General features: G+C 49.6%; 1 protein-coding gene across 1 annotated transcript in view; it reads right to left on the reverse strand.

Moving 5' to 3' along the window:
* Positions 1-10800: 10800 nt before the first annotated feature.
* The window catches only part of LOC142907330 (chymotrypsinogen B-like), a 34104-nt gene continuing 26207 nt past the window's right edge, over positions 10801-18697 (reverse strand). The window contains exons 6-7 of the mRNA XM_076056741.1: positions 16433-16569; positions 10801-12015 (exon numbers count right to left, since the gene is read on the reverse strand). Coding sequence (XP_075912856.1) covers positions 11854-12015; positions 16433-16569 — 299 coding nt within the window. The 3' untranslated portion in view covers positions 10801-11853. The remainder of the gene's footprint in view (positions 12016-16432; positions 16570-18697) is intronic.

The following is an 18697-nucleotide window of genomic DNA, read 5'->3' on the forward strand; positions in this document are numbered from 1 at the left end:
AAAACGTTATATAGCAGTCGCACTAAACCTTTTAAGGCAATAAAGACACCATTACCACGTGTGTGTGTGTACCTGTGTATTGTGTGTGTGTGCCTGTGCATTGTGTACTGTGTGTGTGTACCTGTGTATTGTGTACCGTGTGTGTGTGTACCTGTGTATTGTGTACTGTGTGTGTGTGCCTGTGTATTGTGTACTGTGTGTGTGTATTGTGTACGTGTGTGTGTACCTGTGTAGTGTGTACCTGTGTATTGTGTACCTGTGTAGTGTGTACCTGTGTATTGTGTACTGTGTGTGTACCTGTGTATTGTGTACTGTGTGTGTACCAGTGAATTGTGTACGTGTGTGTGTACCTGTGTATTGTGTACGTGTGTGTATGTGTGCCTGTGTATTGTGTACGTGTGTGTGTGTGTACCTGTGTATTGGGTACGTGTGTGTACCTGTGCATTGTGTACGTGTGTGTGTGTACCTGTGTATTGTGTGTGTGTTCCTGTGTATTGTGTGTGTGTACCTGTGTATTGTGTGTGTACCTGTTTATTGTGTGTGTACCTGTGTATTGTGTACTGTGTGTGTGTACCTGTGTATTGTGTACTGTGTGTGTACTTGTGTATTGTGTACTGTGTGTGTACTTGTGTATTGTGTACTGTGTGTGTGTACTTGTGTATTGTGTACTGTGTGTGTGTGTAACTCTGTATTGTGAACTCTGTGTGTGTGCCTGTGTATTGTGTGCGTGTGTATTGTGTACGTGTGTGTATTGTGTACGTGTGTGTGTACCTGTGTATTGTGTACTGTGTGTGTACCTGTGCATTGTGTACGTGTGTGTGTACCTGTGTATTGTGTACGTGTGTAACTGTGTATTTTGTACGTGTGTGTGTACCTGTGTATTGTGTACGTGTGTGTACCTGTGTATTGTGTACGTGTGTGTGTGTACCTGTGTATTGAGTACGTGTGTGTGTACCTGTGCATTGTGTACGTGTGTGTGTGTACCTGTGTATTGTGTACGTGTGTGTGTGTGCCTGTGTATTGTGTACTGTGTGTGTACCTGTGTATTGTGTACTGTGTGTGTGTGTACCTGTGTATTGTCCGGCAAAACAACCCCCTACCTCCTCGCGGTGCCGGACGGGCAACTCTGTCGTGGACAGTGCTGTGGGGGGAGTTCCAATTTTGATTGGCTCCTCCCCTCATGGCATATGTGTCCACCACAGGGGCTAAACGGGGGCTCTGGACGGGTGCGAGGGGCTGGTAACCCCTCCACCTTCAATTAATTACCACAAAACCACGAATTAAAGTGAAATATGTAACAACTAAGCTTGTGCCGGAGGCCCCGGGGGGCCAGGCGTCTATGACGTCTCCTGGCCAAACCCCAATTGGCGGAGCCAGGAGATTGAATACCTACCCTCGGGGCTACTCCAGAAACAACGAAAAGCCACTACGGGTGGCCACGTGGAATGTTTGAACGCTCACTGCAGAGGAGAGGCTGCCACTCCTCTGTCGGGAGCTGGACCGGTACCGCATGGATCTATGCGGCATTCAGGAGGTCCGGTGGACCGGCTCTGGCTCCTGCCACCATGAGGGGTGGACAGTCCTCTACTCGGGGCAGCAGACTGCCAAACAACAGGGTGTGGGTCTTCTTTTGAACAAAAGAATGAAGGGGGCGTGGGAGCGTGGCGGTGAGGTGTGGGAAGCTGTAAGCCCCAGGCTACTTTGGGCTCGCCTTCCCATCAACCGGAGGCGAGGAATGGTGGTCGTGGTTACTTATGCCCCCACCGAAGATGAACATCCGTGGAGGGATGCAGGCAAAGCCGATGAGTCAGATGCCTTCTATGACCTCCTGTCACAGGTGCTGGCTAAAGTGGCCCCTCGGGATAGAGTCATCATGTTGGGTGACTTCAATGCCCGAGTTGGTCATGATACTGGCACCTGGTCTGGAGTGATTGGAGGGCATGGGCCAGATCAGCTCAATAACAACGGTAGGAGGCTGCTAGATTTTTGTGCAGCCCATGGGCTTGTAATTACCAACACGCTGTTCCGGCATCGGCGCATCCACACAACATCATGGATGCATGCCGGGTCCAAGCAAGAACATCTGCTGGACTACATAGTGACGGACCAGCGAATGCGAGCCCATGTCCTTGACACCAGGACCTACCGTGGAGCTGATCTGCCCTCTGACCATCGACTAGTCATCTGTAAGATGCGCCTGCCATTCTTCCACTCCGGTGGTGGGTGTACACCCAGGACCCCATTCCAACCTAAAGTGGCCTGGTCTCAGTTATCTGATGAAAGTTGCAAGCGAGAATTTCATCATCGCTTGCGGCTGGGATTGGCATCGTCCCCGACTCCTCCTGATGTCGAGGGTAAATGGGCGAGGTTTAGGACTGTGACTCATGCAGCTGCAATGGCTGCTTTGGGTACGCGGTCCAGACCTCCCCAGACACCCTGGATGACAGAGGAGTTGTTCAGGATGGTTGAGAAAAAGCGACAGGCCCACTGTCATCGGCTACAGAATCCCACGTCAGAGAATGAGGAGGCTTACCGCAGCCTTCGCTCGGAGGTTCGGAGAGCCGTGAGGCGCTGCAAGGATGGGTGGTGGTCGCGGGTTGCTGAGGAGATGGAGTCTGCCTCAGTGGCCCGTGATCACAAATCGCTATTTAACTCCATCAAAAAAGTAACCTGCAGCGCCACACCTATTACCATCATTAGGGGAAAAAACGGTGATCCAATTTCCGACCCCCAGGAACAGGTTCGCAGATTTGCTGAGCATTTCTGTGAGGTCCTGGGGGAGGGAAAATCCCACAGCCAGGAAAACATCGTGGCACAAAGTGAGGATGACCCTGCTGAGGCTGCGGTGCCTCAAATATTGGATGAAGTCACCCCCTGTGAGTGGCTGGCTGAGGTGCCATCTGCTGAGGAAGTATTGAAGGCGATACGGAGTCTGAGACCAGGAAAGGCAGCGGGCAGAGATGATCTCCCAAGCGAAATGCTGAGGGAGGGTGGCGTTTGTGCACAGACTGCCCTATATGACATCATAACAACAGTCTGGACCACTGGACGGGTTCCGCAGGATTGGAAGGATGCCCTGGTGGTCCCCCTTTTTAAGAAGGGGGACCGCACAGACTGTAACAACTACAGGGGCATCTCACTCCTCAGTGTGCCGGGAAAGGTCCTGGCAAGGATTATTCAGCATCGCCTTGCCAGGCACGCTGAGGAGAGGCTTGCGGAGCCCCAATGCGGTTTCAGGAAAGGGCGGTCCTGCACAGATGCCATATTTTCTGTCCGTCTGCTAGAGCAGAGGTGTAGGGAATTCCAACAAGACCTACATCTCTGCTTTATTGACCTGGTCAAGGCCTATGATACCATCAGTAGGCCTGGGCTCTGGGTCGTTCTTCGTGCTTTTGGAGTACCTGACCCTCTGCTCACGATCATTAAGGACCTTCATGATGGTGAGCGGGCCCGGGTAAAACTACGTGGCCGGGAGTCAGAGCCATTCCCTGTACACCTTGGGGTGCGACAGGGATGTCCTCTGGCTCCCACATTATTTAACATCTATTTTGACCACGTAGTTCGTGAAGCCTTCAATAGCTGTACCGGGGGAATCTCCATATGGTACAGATATAATGGGAGGCTAATCGATGCCCGGGTGCGGTCAAGGGATGGCTCCCTATTGCTCAACCACGTTATGTATGCTGATGACTTGGTAATAGCTGCTCAGTCAGAGGAGGAGTTGGAGACGCTGCTGCTGAGACTGGAGCGTGCCACTAAGAGGTGGGGCCTTACCATCAGCCCCACCAAAACTAAGCACCTGCCTGGGTATTTTGTACCATCGGACACTCCACCCCCACAACTCCCAATCGGTGATGGGGCAGTTGTGGAGAGAGTGGAGAGTTTCCCATACCTGGGCAGTGTGCTTATGACTGGCTCCAGTTTAACAGCAGAGGTCTCACTCCGAATCAGTCGAGCGGCAATATCTTTTCATCGGTTGCGTAACGCTGTGTGGAAGCTACCTGGTCTGTCGCTCCGCACTAAGCTTCAGGTCTTCTCGGCCACGGTCATTCCCTCCCTTCTTTACGCTTGCGAAACGTGGACCCCCCTAATGGAACATCTTCGCCGGTTAGAAACATTTAGGCTGACCTGCCTACGATCCATCCTGGGTTTAACCAGACTGGATTGTGTGAGGAGCTCACAAATCCTTGAAAGATCTGGGCAGGGTCCCATCGGTGAGCTCCTCCGGCAGGCAAGGCTGCGATGGCTGGGTCATGTAGCCCGCATGCCCAGCCACCGCATGCCGAAACAGCTTTTGTTTGGCCGGATTGAGGGGGCTAAGCGGGCGCGGCACGGGCTAGAGAAGAGATGGAGTGATGTGGTACAGGAGGACGTGGAGCTGAGTGGACTTGCCGATGACTGGTACCAGCGGTGTCAAGATCGGCCTCTGTGGAGGAGGCTCGTGAAGGATGCTACTGGGCAGTTGGAGGCAGTCGCCCTCCAACAACAACGGAGGGCGGAGGAGCGACGCTCACAACAGCGAGCGGAGCGCCGGGTGGCTAAAGCACAGCAGGTTGGCACAGTAGGGGGCACAGGTGGTGCATCAGCCAGTCATCTCAGTCAGTCGACCCGTGGCACCTGGGTCTGCCCCGTGACCTCCTGCCAGCGGGCGTTCGACACTTCACGTGGCCTCAGGGTGCACATAGCCTGGCACAAGCGTCGTGGTGACGTCACCGCCACTTAGTGGCGAATGGCGGTTGTTGTTGTGTACTGTGTTTGTGTACCTGTGTAGTGTGTACCTGTGTATTGTGTACCTGTGTAGTGTGTACCTATGTATTGTGTACGTGTGTGTGTACCTGTGTATTGTGTACGTGTGTGTGTGTACCTGTGTATTGTGTACGTGTGTGTGTGTACCTGTGTATTGTGTACCTGTATGTGTGTGTACCTGTGTATTGTGTACGTGTGGGTGTGTACCTGTGTATTGTGTACGTGTGTATCACTATGCGTGTGTCTGTGTAGGGAATGGTAGTGTAGTGGTTAGCGGCAAGGCACTTCGTGTGTGTGTACCTGTGTATTGTGTACGTGTGTGTGTACCCGTGTATTGTGTACGTGTGTGTATGTACCTGTGTGTTGTGTACGTGTGTGTGTGTAATGGGTGTAATAAGTAACGTATCCTGATTCATGATGATTTCAATAAAAACGTTATATAGCAGTCGCACTAAACCTTTTAAGGCAATAAAGATTAAATTACCACGTGTGTGTGTACCTGTGTATTGTGTGTGTGTGCCTGTGCATTGTGTACTGTGTGTGTGTACCTGTGTATTGTGTACCGTGTGTGTGTGTACCTGTGTATTGTGTACTGTGTGTGTGTATTGTGTACGTGTGTGTGTACCTGTGTATTGTGTACGTGTGTGTGTACCTGTGTATTGTGTACTGTGTGTGTATGCCTGTGTATTGTGTACTGTGTGTGTGTATTGTGTACGTGTGTGTGTGTACCTGTGTAGTGTGTACCTGTGTATTGTGTACCTGTGTAGTGTGTACCTTTGTATTGTGTACTGTGTGTGTACGTGTGTATTGTGTACGTGTGTGTGTGTTCCTGTGTTTTGTGTGTGTGTACCTGTGTATTGTGTACGTGTGTGTGTACCTGTGTATTGTGTACTGTGTGTGTGTACCTGTGTATTGTGTACTGTGTATGTACCTGTGTATAGTGTACTGTGTGTGTGTGCCTGTGTATTGTGTACTGTGTGTGTGCCTGTGTATTGTGTACGTGTGTGTGTGTATTGTGTACGTGTGTGTGTGTACCTGTGTATTGTGTACGTGTGTGTATGTGTGTCTGTGTATTGTGTACGTGTGTGTGTGTGTGTGTACCATTGTATTGGGTACGGGTGTGTGTGTACCTGTGTATTGTGTACGTGTGTGTGTGTGTACCTGTGTATTGTGTGTGTGTACCTGTGTATTGTGTGTGTACCTTGTATTGTGTGTATGTACCTGTGTATTGTGTGTTTGTACCTGTGTATTGTGTGTGTGTGTACCTGTGTATTGTGTACTGTGTGTGTACCTGTGTATTGTGTACTGTGTGTGTGTACTTGTGTATTGTGTACTGTGTGTGTACTTGTGTATTGTGTACTGTGTGTGTAACTGTGTATTGTGTACTGTGTGTGTGCCTGTGTATTGTGTACGTGTGTGTGTATTGTGTACGTGTGTGTGTGTATTGTGTACTGTGTGTGTACCTGTGTATTGTGTACGTGTGTGTGTTTACCTGTGTATTGTGTACGTGTGTGTGTGTACCTGTGTATTGTGTACGTGTGTGTGTACCTGTGTATTGTGTACGTGTGTGTGTACCTGTGTATTGTGTACTGTGTGTGTGTGTACCTGTGGATTGTGTACGTGTGTGTGTACCTGTGTATTGTGTACGTGTGTGTGTGTGTACCTGTGTATTGTGTACGTGTGTGTGTGTACCTGTGTATTGTGTACTGTGTGTGTGTACCTGTGTATTGTGTACGTGTGTGTGTACCTGTGTGTTGTGTACGTGTGTGTGTGTGTGTACCCGTGTATTGTGTACTGTGTGTGTGTGTGTGTACCTGTGTATTGTGTACGTGTGTGTGTGTACCTGTGTACGTGTGTGTGTGTGTACCTGTGTATTGTGTACTGTGTGTGTGTACCTGTGTACGTGTGTGTGTACCTGTGTATTGTGTACGTGTGTGTGTGTAATGGATGTCATAAGTAACATATCCTGATTCATGATGATTTCAATAAAGACGTTATATATCAGTCGCACTAAACCTTTTAAGGCAATAAAGACACCATTACCAGGTGTGTGGTAATGGTTTGTGTACCTGTGTATTGTGTACGTGTGTGTGTACCTGTGTATTGTGTACGTGTGTGTGTGTACCTGTGTATTGTGTACGTGTGTGTGTACCTGTGTATTGGGTACGTGTGTGTGTGTACCTGTGTATTGTGTACGTGTGTGTGTGCCTGTGTATTGTGTACTGTGTGTGTGTACCTGTGTATTGTGTACTGTGTGTGTGTGTACCTGTGTATTGTGTACTGTGTGTGTGTGTACCTGTGTACACAATACATCTCTGCTTTATTGACCTGGTCAAGGCCTATGATACCATCAGTAGGCCTGGGCTCTGGGTCGTTCTTCGTGCTTTTGGAGTACCTGACCCTCTGCTCACGATCATTAAGGACCTTCATGATGGTGAGCGGGCCCGGGTAAAACTACGTGGCCGGGAGTCAGAGCCATTCCCTGTACACCTTGGGGTGCGACAGGGATGTCCTCTGGCTCCCACATTATTTAACATCTATTTTGACCACGTAGTTCGTGAAGCCTTCAATAGCTGTACCGGGGGAATCTCCATATGGTACAGATATAATGGGAGGCTAATCGATGCCCGGGTGCGGTCAAGGGATGGCTCCCTATTGCTCAACCACGTTATGTATGCTGATGACTTGGTAATAGCTGCTCAGTCAGAGGAGGAGTTGGAGACGCTGCTGCTGAGACTGGAGCGTGCCACTAAGAGGTGGGGCCTTACCATCAGCCCCACCAAAACTAAGCACCTGCCTGGGTATTTTGTACCATCGGACACTCCACCCCCACAACTCCCAATCGGTGATGGGGCAGTTGTGGAGAGAGTGGAGAGTTTCCCATACCTGGGCAGTGTGCTTATGACTGGCTCCAGTTTAACAGCAGAGGTCTCACTCCGAATCAGTCGAGCGGCAATATCTTTTCATCGGTTGCGTAACGCTGTGTGGAAGCTACCTGGTCTGTCGCTCCGCACTAAGCTTCAGGTCTTCTCGGCCACGGTCATTCCCTCCCTTCTCTACGCTTGCGAAACGTGGACCCCCCTAATGGAACATCTTCGCCGGTTAGAAACATTTAGGCTGACCTGCCTACGATCCATCCTGGGTTTAACCAGACTGGATTGTGTGAGGAGCTCACAAATCCTTGAAAGATCTGGGCAGGGTCCCATCGGTGAGCTCCTCCGGCAGGCAAGGCTGCGATGGCTGGGTCATGTAGCCCGCATGCCCAGCCACCGCATGCCGAAACAGCTTTTGTTTGGCCGGATTGAGGGGGCTAAGCGGGCGCGGCACGGGCTAGAGAAGAGATGGAGTGATGTGGTACAGGAGGACGTGGAGCTGAGTGGACTTGCCGATGACTGGTACCAGCGGTGTCAAGATCGGCCTCTGTGGAGGAGGCTCGTGAAGGATGCTACTGGGCAGTTGGAGGCAGTCGCCCTCCAACAACAACGGAGGGCGGAGGAGCGACGCTCACAACAGCGAGCGGAGCGCCGGGTGGCTAAAGCACAGCAGGTTGGCACAGTAGGGGGCACAGGTGGTGCATCAGCCAGTCATCTCAGTCAGTCGACCCGTGGCACCTGGGTCTGCCCCGTGACCTCCTGCCAGCGGGCGTTCGACACTTCACGTGGCCTCAGGGTGCACATAGCCTGGCACAAGCGTCGTGGTGACGTCACCGCCACTTAGTGGCGAATGGCGGTTGTTGTTGTTGTTGTTGTGTACGTGTGTGCGTGTACCTGTGTATTGTGTACTGTGTGTGTGTGTACCTGTGTATTGTGTACGTGTGTGTGTACCTGTGTATTGTGTAAGTGTGTGTGTGTACCTGTGTATTGTGTACCTGTATGTGTGTGTACCTGTTTATTGTGTACGTGTGTGTGTACCTGTGTATTGTGTACTTGTGTGTGTGTGTACCTGTGCATTGTGTACGTGTGTGTGTGTACCTGTGTATTGTGTACGTGTGTGTGTGTACCTGTGTATTGTGTACGTGTGTGTGTGCACCTGTGTATTATGTACGTGTGCGTGTGTACCTGTGTATTGTGTACGTGTGTGTGTACCTGTGTATTGTGTGTGTGTACCTGTGTATTGTGTACGTGTGTGTGTGTACCTGTGTATTGTGTACGTGTGTGTGTGTGTGTGTACCTGTGTATTGTGTACGTGTGTGTGTACCTGTGTATTGTGTACGTGTGTGTGTGTACCTGTGTATTGTGTACGTGTGTGTGTACCTGTGTATTGTGTACGTGTGTTCCTGTGTTTTGTGTACGTGTGTGTGTATGTACCTGTGTATTGTGTACGTGTGTGTGTGTGCCTGTGTATTGTGTACGTGTGTGTGTGTACATGTGTATTGTGTACGTGTGTGTGTGTACCTGTGTATTTTGTACGTGTGTGTGTGTGTACCTGTGTATTGTGTACGTGTGTGTGTGTACCTGTGTATTGTGTACGTGTGTTTGTGTGTGTACTTGTGTATTGTGTACGTGTGTTTGTGTGTGTACCTGTGTATTGTGTACGTGTGTATAACTGTGTGTGTGTCTGTGTAGGGAGTGGTGGGTGTAGTGGTTATCGCTACGCTGGGCTACGAACCCGTTGACCCGGGTTCGATTCTTTCTCCGGGCCAAAACCGGAGACGATTATCTTCACCGGTCCTGGGTCTCCCCTAGGTCGACTCGGCCTCAAACGAATACCTGGTGCGGTGTGTAAAACATCGCCACTAGGGAGACAAAGGCGGCCGGGCGTGGTGCTGGCCACCCACCCCCTCATGTATAGCCACAGTTGCCAGCCTTCATAGGTGCTGCTACTCACTAAATAACTTGTCCCTTCAGCCCTATTAGAGGCTACCTAGGGGAGCTTTGTCTGTGTGTGCATCATAGGTGGTGCTACTCGCCACTAGCAGCACTTGCCCCTACAGCCCTGCTAGAGGCTACCTGGTGGAGCTTTGTCTGTGTGTACATCATAGGTGGTGCTTCTCGCCACTAGCAGCACTTGCCCCTGCAGCCCTGCTAGAGGCTACCTGGGGGAGCTTTGCCTGTGTGTACATCATAGGTGGTGCTACTCGCCACTAGCAGCACTTGCCCCGACAGCCCTGCTAGAGGCTACCTGGGGGAGCTTTGTCTGTGTGTGCATCACCACAAAATTTATACTGCGAAAAAAACACCCCACACTGAGTGACGTCCGTGAGTGTCACCGCTCGTCCGTGACGTCAGTGAGTGTCACAGCTCGTCCGTGACGTCGGTGTCACCGCTCGCGCGTGACGTCAGTGTCACCGCTCGCGAGTGACGTCCGTGAGTGTCACCGCTCGTGCGTGACGTCGGTGAGTGTCACCGCTCGTGCGTGACGTCAGTGAGTGTCACCGCTCGTGCTCACGTCAGTGAGTGTCACCGCTCGTGCGTGACGTCAGTGAGTGTCACCGCTCGTGCGTGACGTCAGTGGGTGTCACCGCTCGTGCGTGACGTCGTTGAGTGTCACAGCTCGTCTGTGACGTCAGTGAGTGTCACCGCTCGTGCGTGACGTCAGTGAGTGTCACCGATCGTCCGTGCCACAAAAGCCAAGATGGTCGAAACGTCGTGAGAATTTTTTTATTGTTTTATATATATTTTATTATTTTATTGTTTCCCTTCAACGTGACTTTACCGAAAGAACTAAGCATATAAAAATCGAAAGGAAATTGGAGGTTTAACTCGAGCCACAATACGTTTCCCTTAAAAGGCAAAGAAGAAGATTCATAAAATATATTGACATGATATATATGTAAATATATTATTTAAAAAATATAGTAAAATGGTAACTTCATTCTCTCCTCCCAAGAGCGACAGCGATAGCGGTAGCTGTAGGCCTGTAGCGATCTCACTATCTAGCTGGCTAGCTGGCTATCTAGCTGGCTGGCTATCTAGCTGGCTAGCTGGCTATCTAGCTGGCTAGCTGGCTATCTAGCTGGCTGGCTATCTAGCTGGCTGGCTATCTAGCTGGCTAGCTGGCTATCTAGCTGGCTGGCTATCTAGCTGGCTAGCTGGTTATCTAGCTGGCTGGCTATCTAGCTGGCTAGCTGGCTATCTAGCTGGCTGGCTATCTAGCTGGCTAGCTGGCTATCTAGCTGGCTAGCTGGCTGGCTATCTGACCAGCTAGCTGGCTGGATATCTAGCTAGCTAGCTGGATATCTAGCTGGCTGGCTATCTAGCTGGCTGGCTATCTAGCTGGCTGGGTGTCTAGCTGGCTGGGTATCTAGCTAGCTGTCTATCTAGCTGGCTATCTGTCTAACTAGCTATCTGTCTGCCTGGCTAGCTGGTTAGCTGGCTAGCTAGCTATCTGGCTGGCTGGCTAGCTGGCTATGTGGCTATCTGACTGGCTGGCTAACTGGCTATGTGGTTATCTGGCTGGCTGGCTAACTGGTTATGTGGCTGTCTTGCTGGCTGGCTATCTGGCTATCTGGCTGGCTAGCTATTTGGCTAGTTGGTTATCTGGTTAACTTGCTATCTGGATAGCTGTCTGGCTGGCTAGCTGGTTATCTGGCTATCTGGCTAGCTGGCTATCTGGCTGGCTAGCTCTCTGGCTAGCTAGCTATCTGGCTGGCTGGCGAGCTGGCTATGTGGCTATCTGGCTGGCTAGCTGTCTGGCTAGTTGGCTATCTGGTTCACTTGCTATCTGGATATCTGGCTGGCTGGCTATCCGGCTATCTGGCTGGCTAGCTATCTGGATAGTTAGCTATCTGGTTAACTTGCTATCTGCATATCTGGCTGGCTGGCTAGATGGTTATCTGGCTAGCTGGCTTTCTAGCTATCTGGCTGGCTAGCTATCTGGCTAGTTGGCTATCTGGTTAACTTGCTATCTGGATATCTGGCTGGCTGGCTATCTGGCTATCTGGCTTGCTAGCTATCTGGCTAGTTGGCTATCTGGTTAACTTGCTATCTGGATATCTGGCTGGCCGGCTAGCCGGTTATCTGGCGAGCTGGCTATCTGGCTATCTGGCTGGCTAGTTATCTGGCTAGTTGGCTATCTGGTTAACTTGCTATCTGGATATCTGGCTGGCTGGCTATCCGGCTATCCGGCTATCTGGATGAGAGCAGAGCCAGAGGCGCTTCGCCGTCGTCAGTAAGGGAGGTTCCCCTCGATCCAGGCGAGGGATTTCCACACGCGCCCGTAGGCGGCCGGCTGGGTGGCGTTTGCACAGTCGGCACGGCGGCTGTCGATGCCTGTCAGGTACCACCTCCTGTCCGTGCCCAGGCAGAAGACGCCACCGCCCTGGCCCAGCTGAGAAAGGCAGAAAGGCGGACGGTGGATTGACTTTGATGATGTTTCGTGAATCCAGGTTGGGACACCCATTGTCCGTTTGTGTGTGTGTCTGTATGTTTGTGTGTGTCTGTATATGTGCGTGTGTACATGTGAGGTGTGGACAGTCCTATACACGGGGCAGGAGACTGCCAAACAACAGGGTGTGGCTCTTCTTCTGAACAAAATAATGAAGGGGGCATGGGGGCGTGGCGGTGAGGCGTGAGAACCTGTAAGCCCCAGGCTACTTTGGGCTCGCCTTCCGATAAATCAGAGGCGAGGAGTGGTGGTCGTGGTTACTTATGCCCCCACCGAAGACGAACATCAGTGGAGGGATGCAGGCAAGGCCGATGAGTCAGATGCCTTCTATGACCTCCTGTCACAGGTGCTGGCTAAAGTGGCCCCTCAGGATAGAGTCATCTTGTTGGGTGACTTCAATGCTTGAGGTGGTCATGTTGCTGGAACCTGGTCTGGAGTGATTGGAAGGCATGGGCCAGATCAGCTCAATAACAACGGTAGGAGGCTGCTAGATTTGTGTACAGCCCATGGGCTTGTAATTACCAACACGCTGTTCCGGCATCGGCGCATCCACACAACATCATGGATGCATGCCGGGTCCAAGCAAGAACATCTGCTGGACTACATAGTGACGGATCAACGGATGCAGGCACATGTTCTTGACACCAGGACCTACCGTAGAGCTGATCTGCCCTCTGACCATCGACTTGTGATCTGTAAGATGCGCCTGCCATTCTTCCACTCCAGTGGTGGGTATACACCCAGGACCCCATTCTAACCTAAGGTGGCCTGGTCTCAGCTGATGAAAGTTGGAAGCGAGAATTTCATCATCGCTTGTGGCAGGGGTTGGCATCGTCCCACACTCCTCCTGATGGCGAGGGTAAATGGGCAAGGTTTAGGACTGTGACTCATGCAGCTGCAATGGCTGCTTTGGGTACGCGGTCCAGCTCTCTCCGGAGACCCTGGCTGACAGAGGAGCTGTTCAGGCTGGCTGAGAAAAACCGACAGGCCCACTCTCATCGTCTACAGCATCCCACGTCAGAGAATGAGGAGTCTTACCGCAGCCTTCACTCGGAGGTTCGGAGAGCCTTGAGGCGCTGCAAGGATGGATGGTGGTCGCGGGTTGCTGAGGAGATGGAGTCTGCCTCAGTGGCCCGTGATCACAAATCCCTATTTAACTCCATCAGAAAAGTAACCTGCAGTGCCACACCTATTACCATCATTAGGGGAAAAAAAGGAGATCCAATCTCTGACCTCCAGGAACAGGTTGGCAGATTTGCTGAGCATTTCTGTGAGGTCCTGGGAGAGGGGAAATCGCTCAGCCAGGAAAACATCGTTGCACAAAGTGGGGATGACCCTGCTGAGGCTGCGGTGCCTCAAATATTGGAAGAAGTCACCCCCTGTGAGTGGATGGTTGAGGTGCCATCACTTGAGGAAGTCCTGAAGGCGATCCAGAGTCTGAGACTAGGAAAGGCACTGGGCAGAGATGATCTCGCAAGCGAAATGCTGAGGGAGGGTGGCGTTTGTGCACAGACTGCCCTGCATGACATCATAACAACAGTCTGGACCACTGGACGGGTTCCGCAGGATTAAAAAGATTCCCTGGTGGTCCTCCTCTTTAAGAAGGGGGACCACACAGACTGTACCAACTAAGGGGCATCTCACTCCTCAGTGTGCCAGGAAAGATACTGGCGAGGATTATTCAACATCGCCTTGCTAGGCACGCTGAGGAGAGGCTTGCAGAGCCCCAATGCGGTTTCAGGTAAGGGCGGTCTTGCACAGATGCCATATTTTATGTCCGTCTGCTACAGCAGAGGTGTAGGGAATTCCAGTAAGACCTACATCGCTGCTTTATTAACCTGGTCAAGGCCTATGATACCATCAGTAGGCCTGGGCTCTGGGTTGTTCTTTGTGCTTTCACAGTCCCTGACCCTCTGCTCACGGTCATTAAGGACCTTCATGATGGTGAGCGGCCCCGGTTAATACTACGTGGCCGGGAGACAGAGCCATTCCCTGTACACCTTGGGGTGCGACAGGGATGTCCTCTGGCTCCCACATTATTTAACATCTATTTTGAGCACGTAGTTCGTGAAGCCTTTAATAGCTGTACCGGGGGAATTTCCATTTGGTACAGATATAATGGAAGGCTGATCGATGCCCGGGTGCGGTCAAGGGATGGCTCCATATTGGTCAACCACTTTATGTATGCCGATGATTTGGTAATTGCTGCTCATTCAGAGGAGGAGTTGGAGACACTTCTGCTGAAACTGGAGCGTGCCACTAAGAGGTGGGCCTTACCATCAGCCCCACCAAAACTAAGCACCCGCCTGGGTATTTTGTACGATCGGACACTCCGCCCCCACAACTCCCAGTCGGTGATGGGGCAGTTGTGGAGCGAGTGGAGAGTTTCCCATAACTGGGCAGTGTGCTCATGACCGGCTCCGGTTTGGCAGCGGAGGTCTCACTCCGAATCAGTCGAGCGACAATATCTTTTTTTCAGTTGCGTAACGCTGTGTGGAAGCTGCCTGGTCTGTCGCTCCGCACGAAACTTCAGGTCTTCTCAGCCACGGTCATTCCCTCCCTTCTCTACGCTTGCGAAACGTGGACCCCCCTAATGGAACATCTTCGCCGGTTAGAAACATTTAGGCTGGCCTGCCTACGATCCATCCTGGGTTTAACCAGGCTGGATTGTGTGAGGAGCTCACAAATCCTTGAAAGATCTGGGCAGGGTCCCATCGGTGAGCTCCTCCGGCAGGCAAGGCTGCGTTGGCTGGGTCATGTAGCCCGCATGCATAGCCACCGCATGCCGAAACAGCTTTTGTTCGGCCGGATCGAGGGGGCTAAATGGGCGCGGCACGGGCTAGAGAAGAGATGGAGTGACGTGGTACAGGAGGACGTGGAGCTGAGTGGACTTGCCGATGACCGGTACCAGCGGTGTCAAGATTGGCCTCTGTGGAGGAGGCTTGTGAAGGACGCTGCTAGTGGGCAGTTGGAGGTAGTCGCCCTCCAACAACAACAACAACGGAGGGCTGAGGAGCGACGCTCACAACAATGAGTGGAGCGACCCGTGGCACCTGCTGGGTCTGCCCCGTGACCTCCTGCCCGCGGGCGTTCCACACTTCACGTGGCCTCAGGGTGCACCTAGCCTGGCACAAGCATCGTGGTGATGTCACCGCCACTTAGTGGCGAATGGCGGTTGTTGTTGTTGTTGTTGTTGGGTGTCTGTGTGTGTGTGTGTATGTATGTATAGTGTCGTGTATCGTGTAGTGTATAGTGTAGTGTATTTTGTAGTGTATAGTGTAGTGTATAGTGTAGTGTATAGTGTATAGTGTAGTGTATAGTGTAGTGTATAGTGTAGTGTATAGTGTATAGTGTAGTGTATAGTGTAGTGTATAGTGTAGTTTCTAGTGTAGTGTGTAGTGTAGTGTATAGTGTAGTGTATAGTAGTGTCATGTATAGTGTAGTGTATAGTGTAGTGTATAGTGTAGTGTGTAGTGTAGTGTATAGTGTAGTGTATAGTGTAGTGTATCGTGTAGTGTATAGTGTAGTGTATAGTAGTGTAGTGTATCGTGTAGTGTATAGTGTAGTTTATCGTGTAGTGTATAGTGTAGTGTATAGTGTAGTGTATCGTGTAGTGTATAGTGTAGTGTATAGTAGTGTAGTGTATCGTGTAGTGTATAGTGTAGTTTATCGTGTAGTGTATAGTGTAGTGTATAGTGTATAGTGTAGTGTGTGGTGTAGTGTATAGTGTAGTGTAGTGTATAGGGTAGTGTGTAGTAAATGTATAGTGTAGTGTATAGTGTATTGTATAGTGTAGTGTATCGTGTAGTGTATAATGTAGTGTATAGTATAGTGTATATTGTAGTGTGTGGTGTAGTGTATAGTGTAGTGTATAGTGTAGTGTATAGTGTAGTGTTTAGTGTAGTGTATAGTGTAGTGTATAGTGTCGTGTATCGTGCAGTGTAACGTGTAGTGTATAGTGTAGTGTATAGTGTAGTGTATCGTGTAGTGTATAGTGTAGTGTATCGTGTCGTGTATCGTGCAGTGTAACGTGTAGTGTATAGTGTAGTGTATAGTGTAGTGTATAGTGTAGTGTATAATGTAGTGTATAGTATAGTGTATATTGTAGTGTGTGGTGTAGTGTACAGTGTAGTGTATGGTGTAGTGTATAGTGTAGTGTATCGTGTAGTGTATCGTGTCGTGTATCGTGCAGTGTAACGTGTAGTGTATAGTGTAGTGTATCGTGTCGTGTATCGTGCAGTGTAACGTGTAGTGTATAGTGTAGTGTATCGTGTCGTGTATCGTGCAGTGTAACGTGTAGTGTATAGTGTAGTGTATCGTGCAGTGTATAGTGTAGTGTACGGTGTAGTGTTGGGGTCACCTGACAGCTACTGGCCCAACCCTGACGCTTGGCTGCACACATCATCATCCCGCGGGTGAAGTTGCCCCATGCCTGCCTGCACAGCGACTCGTTCACCACGCGCACGTTGCCCTCAGCGGCGGGGGCCGACACAGAGCCTGAGGCGTTTAGGGGGGGGGGAGACACGACGATGATGTCACAGGTGTAGATGATGATGATGATGATGTCACAGGCGCACTGGCCGTGACATCATCGGCATCGTTGCTAATGTTATCGCCGATAATGTCACGCACGTACACTAAATGACGTATTCCAGTACATTAGATATACACTATACACTACATGACGTACACTAACGTACTAGCTATACACTATACACTACATGACGTACCCTAACGTACTAGCTATACACTATACACTACATGACGTACACTAACGTACTAGCTGTACACTATACACTACATGACGTACGCTAACGCACGAGCTATACACTATACACTACATGACGTACACTAACGTACTAGCTATACACTATACACAACATGACGTACCCTAACGTACTAGCTTTACACTACAAACTACATGACGTACACTAACGTACTAGCAATACACTATACACTACATGACGTACACTAACGTACTAGCTATACACGCTACACTACAAGACGTACACTAACGTACTAGCTATACACTACACACTACATGACGTACACTAACGTACTAGCTATACACTATACACTACGTGACGTACACTAACGTACTAGCTATACACTATACACTACATGACGTACACTAACGTACTAGCTGTACACTATACACTACATGACGTACACTATCGTACTAGCTATACAATATACACTACATGACGTACACTAACGTACTAGCTATACACTATACACTACATGACGTACCCTAACGTACTAGCTATACACTACACACTACATGACGTACACTAACGTACTAGCTATACACTATACACTACATGACGTACACTAACGTACTAGCTATACACTATACACTACATGACGTACACTAACGTACTAGCTATACACTACACACTGCATGACGTACCCTAACGTACTAGCTTTACACTACATGACGTACACTAACGTACTAGCTGTACACTATACACTACATGACGTACACTAACGTACTAGCTATACACTATACCCTACATGACGTACACTAACGTACTAGCGATACACTACATGACGTACACTAGCGTACTAGCTATACACTATACACTACATGACGTACACTAACGTACTAGCTACACACTATACACTACATGACGTACACTAACGTACTAGCTATACACTACACACTACATGACGTACACTAACCTACTAGCTATACACTACACACTACATGACGTACACTAACCTACTAGCTATACACTATACACTACATGACGTACACTAACGTACTAGCTGTACACTATACACTACATGACGTACACTAACCTACTAGCTATACACTACACACTACATGACGTACACTAACCTACTAGCTATACACTACACACTACATGACGTACACTAACCTACTAGCTATACACTATACACTACATGACGTACACTAACGTACTAGCTATACACTACATGACGTACACTAACCTACTAGCTATACACTACACACTACATGACGTACACTAACGTACTAGCTATACACTATACACTACATGATGTACACTAACGTACTAGCTGTACACTATACACTACATGACGTACACTAACCTACTAGCTATACACTATACACTACATGACGTACACTAACGTACTAGCGATACACTACATGACGTACACTAGCGTACTAGCTATACACTATACACTACATGACGTACACTAACGTACTAGCTACACACTATACACTACATGACGTACACTAACGTACTAGCTATACACTACACACTACATGACGTACACTAACCTACTAGCTATACACTACACACTACATGACGTACACTAACCTACTAGCTATACACTATACACTACATGACGTACACTAACGTACTAGCTGTACACTATACACTACATGACGTACACTAACCTACTAGCTATACACTACACACTACATGACGTACACTAACCTACTAGCTATACACTACACACTACATGACGTACACTAACCTACTAGCTATACACTATACACTACATGACGTACACTAACGTACTAGCTATACACTACATGACGTACACTAACCTACTAGCTATACACTACACACTACATGACGTACACTAACGTACTAGCTATACACTATACACTACATGATGTACACTAACGTAC

This window comes from Petromyzon marinus, chromosome 77, assembly GCF_048934315.1.
Source record: "Petromyzon marinus isolate PM22_M1 ecotype Great Lakes invasive population chromosome 77, UKy_Petmar_22M1.pri1.0, whole genome shotgun sequence".
In the NCBI taxonomy this organism is placed as follows: Eukaryota; Metazoa; Chordata; class Hyperoartia; order Petromyzontiformes; family Petromyzontidae; genus Petromyzon; species Petromyzon marinus.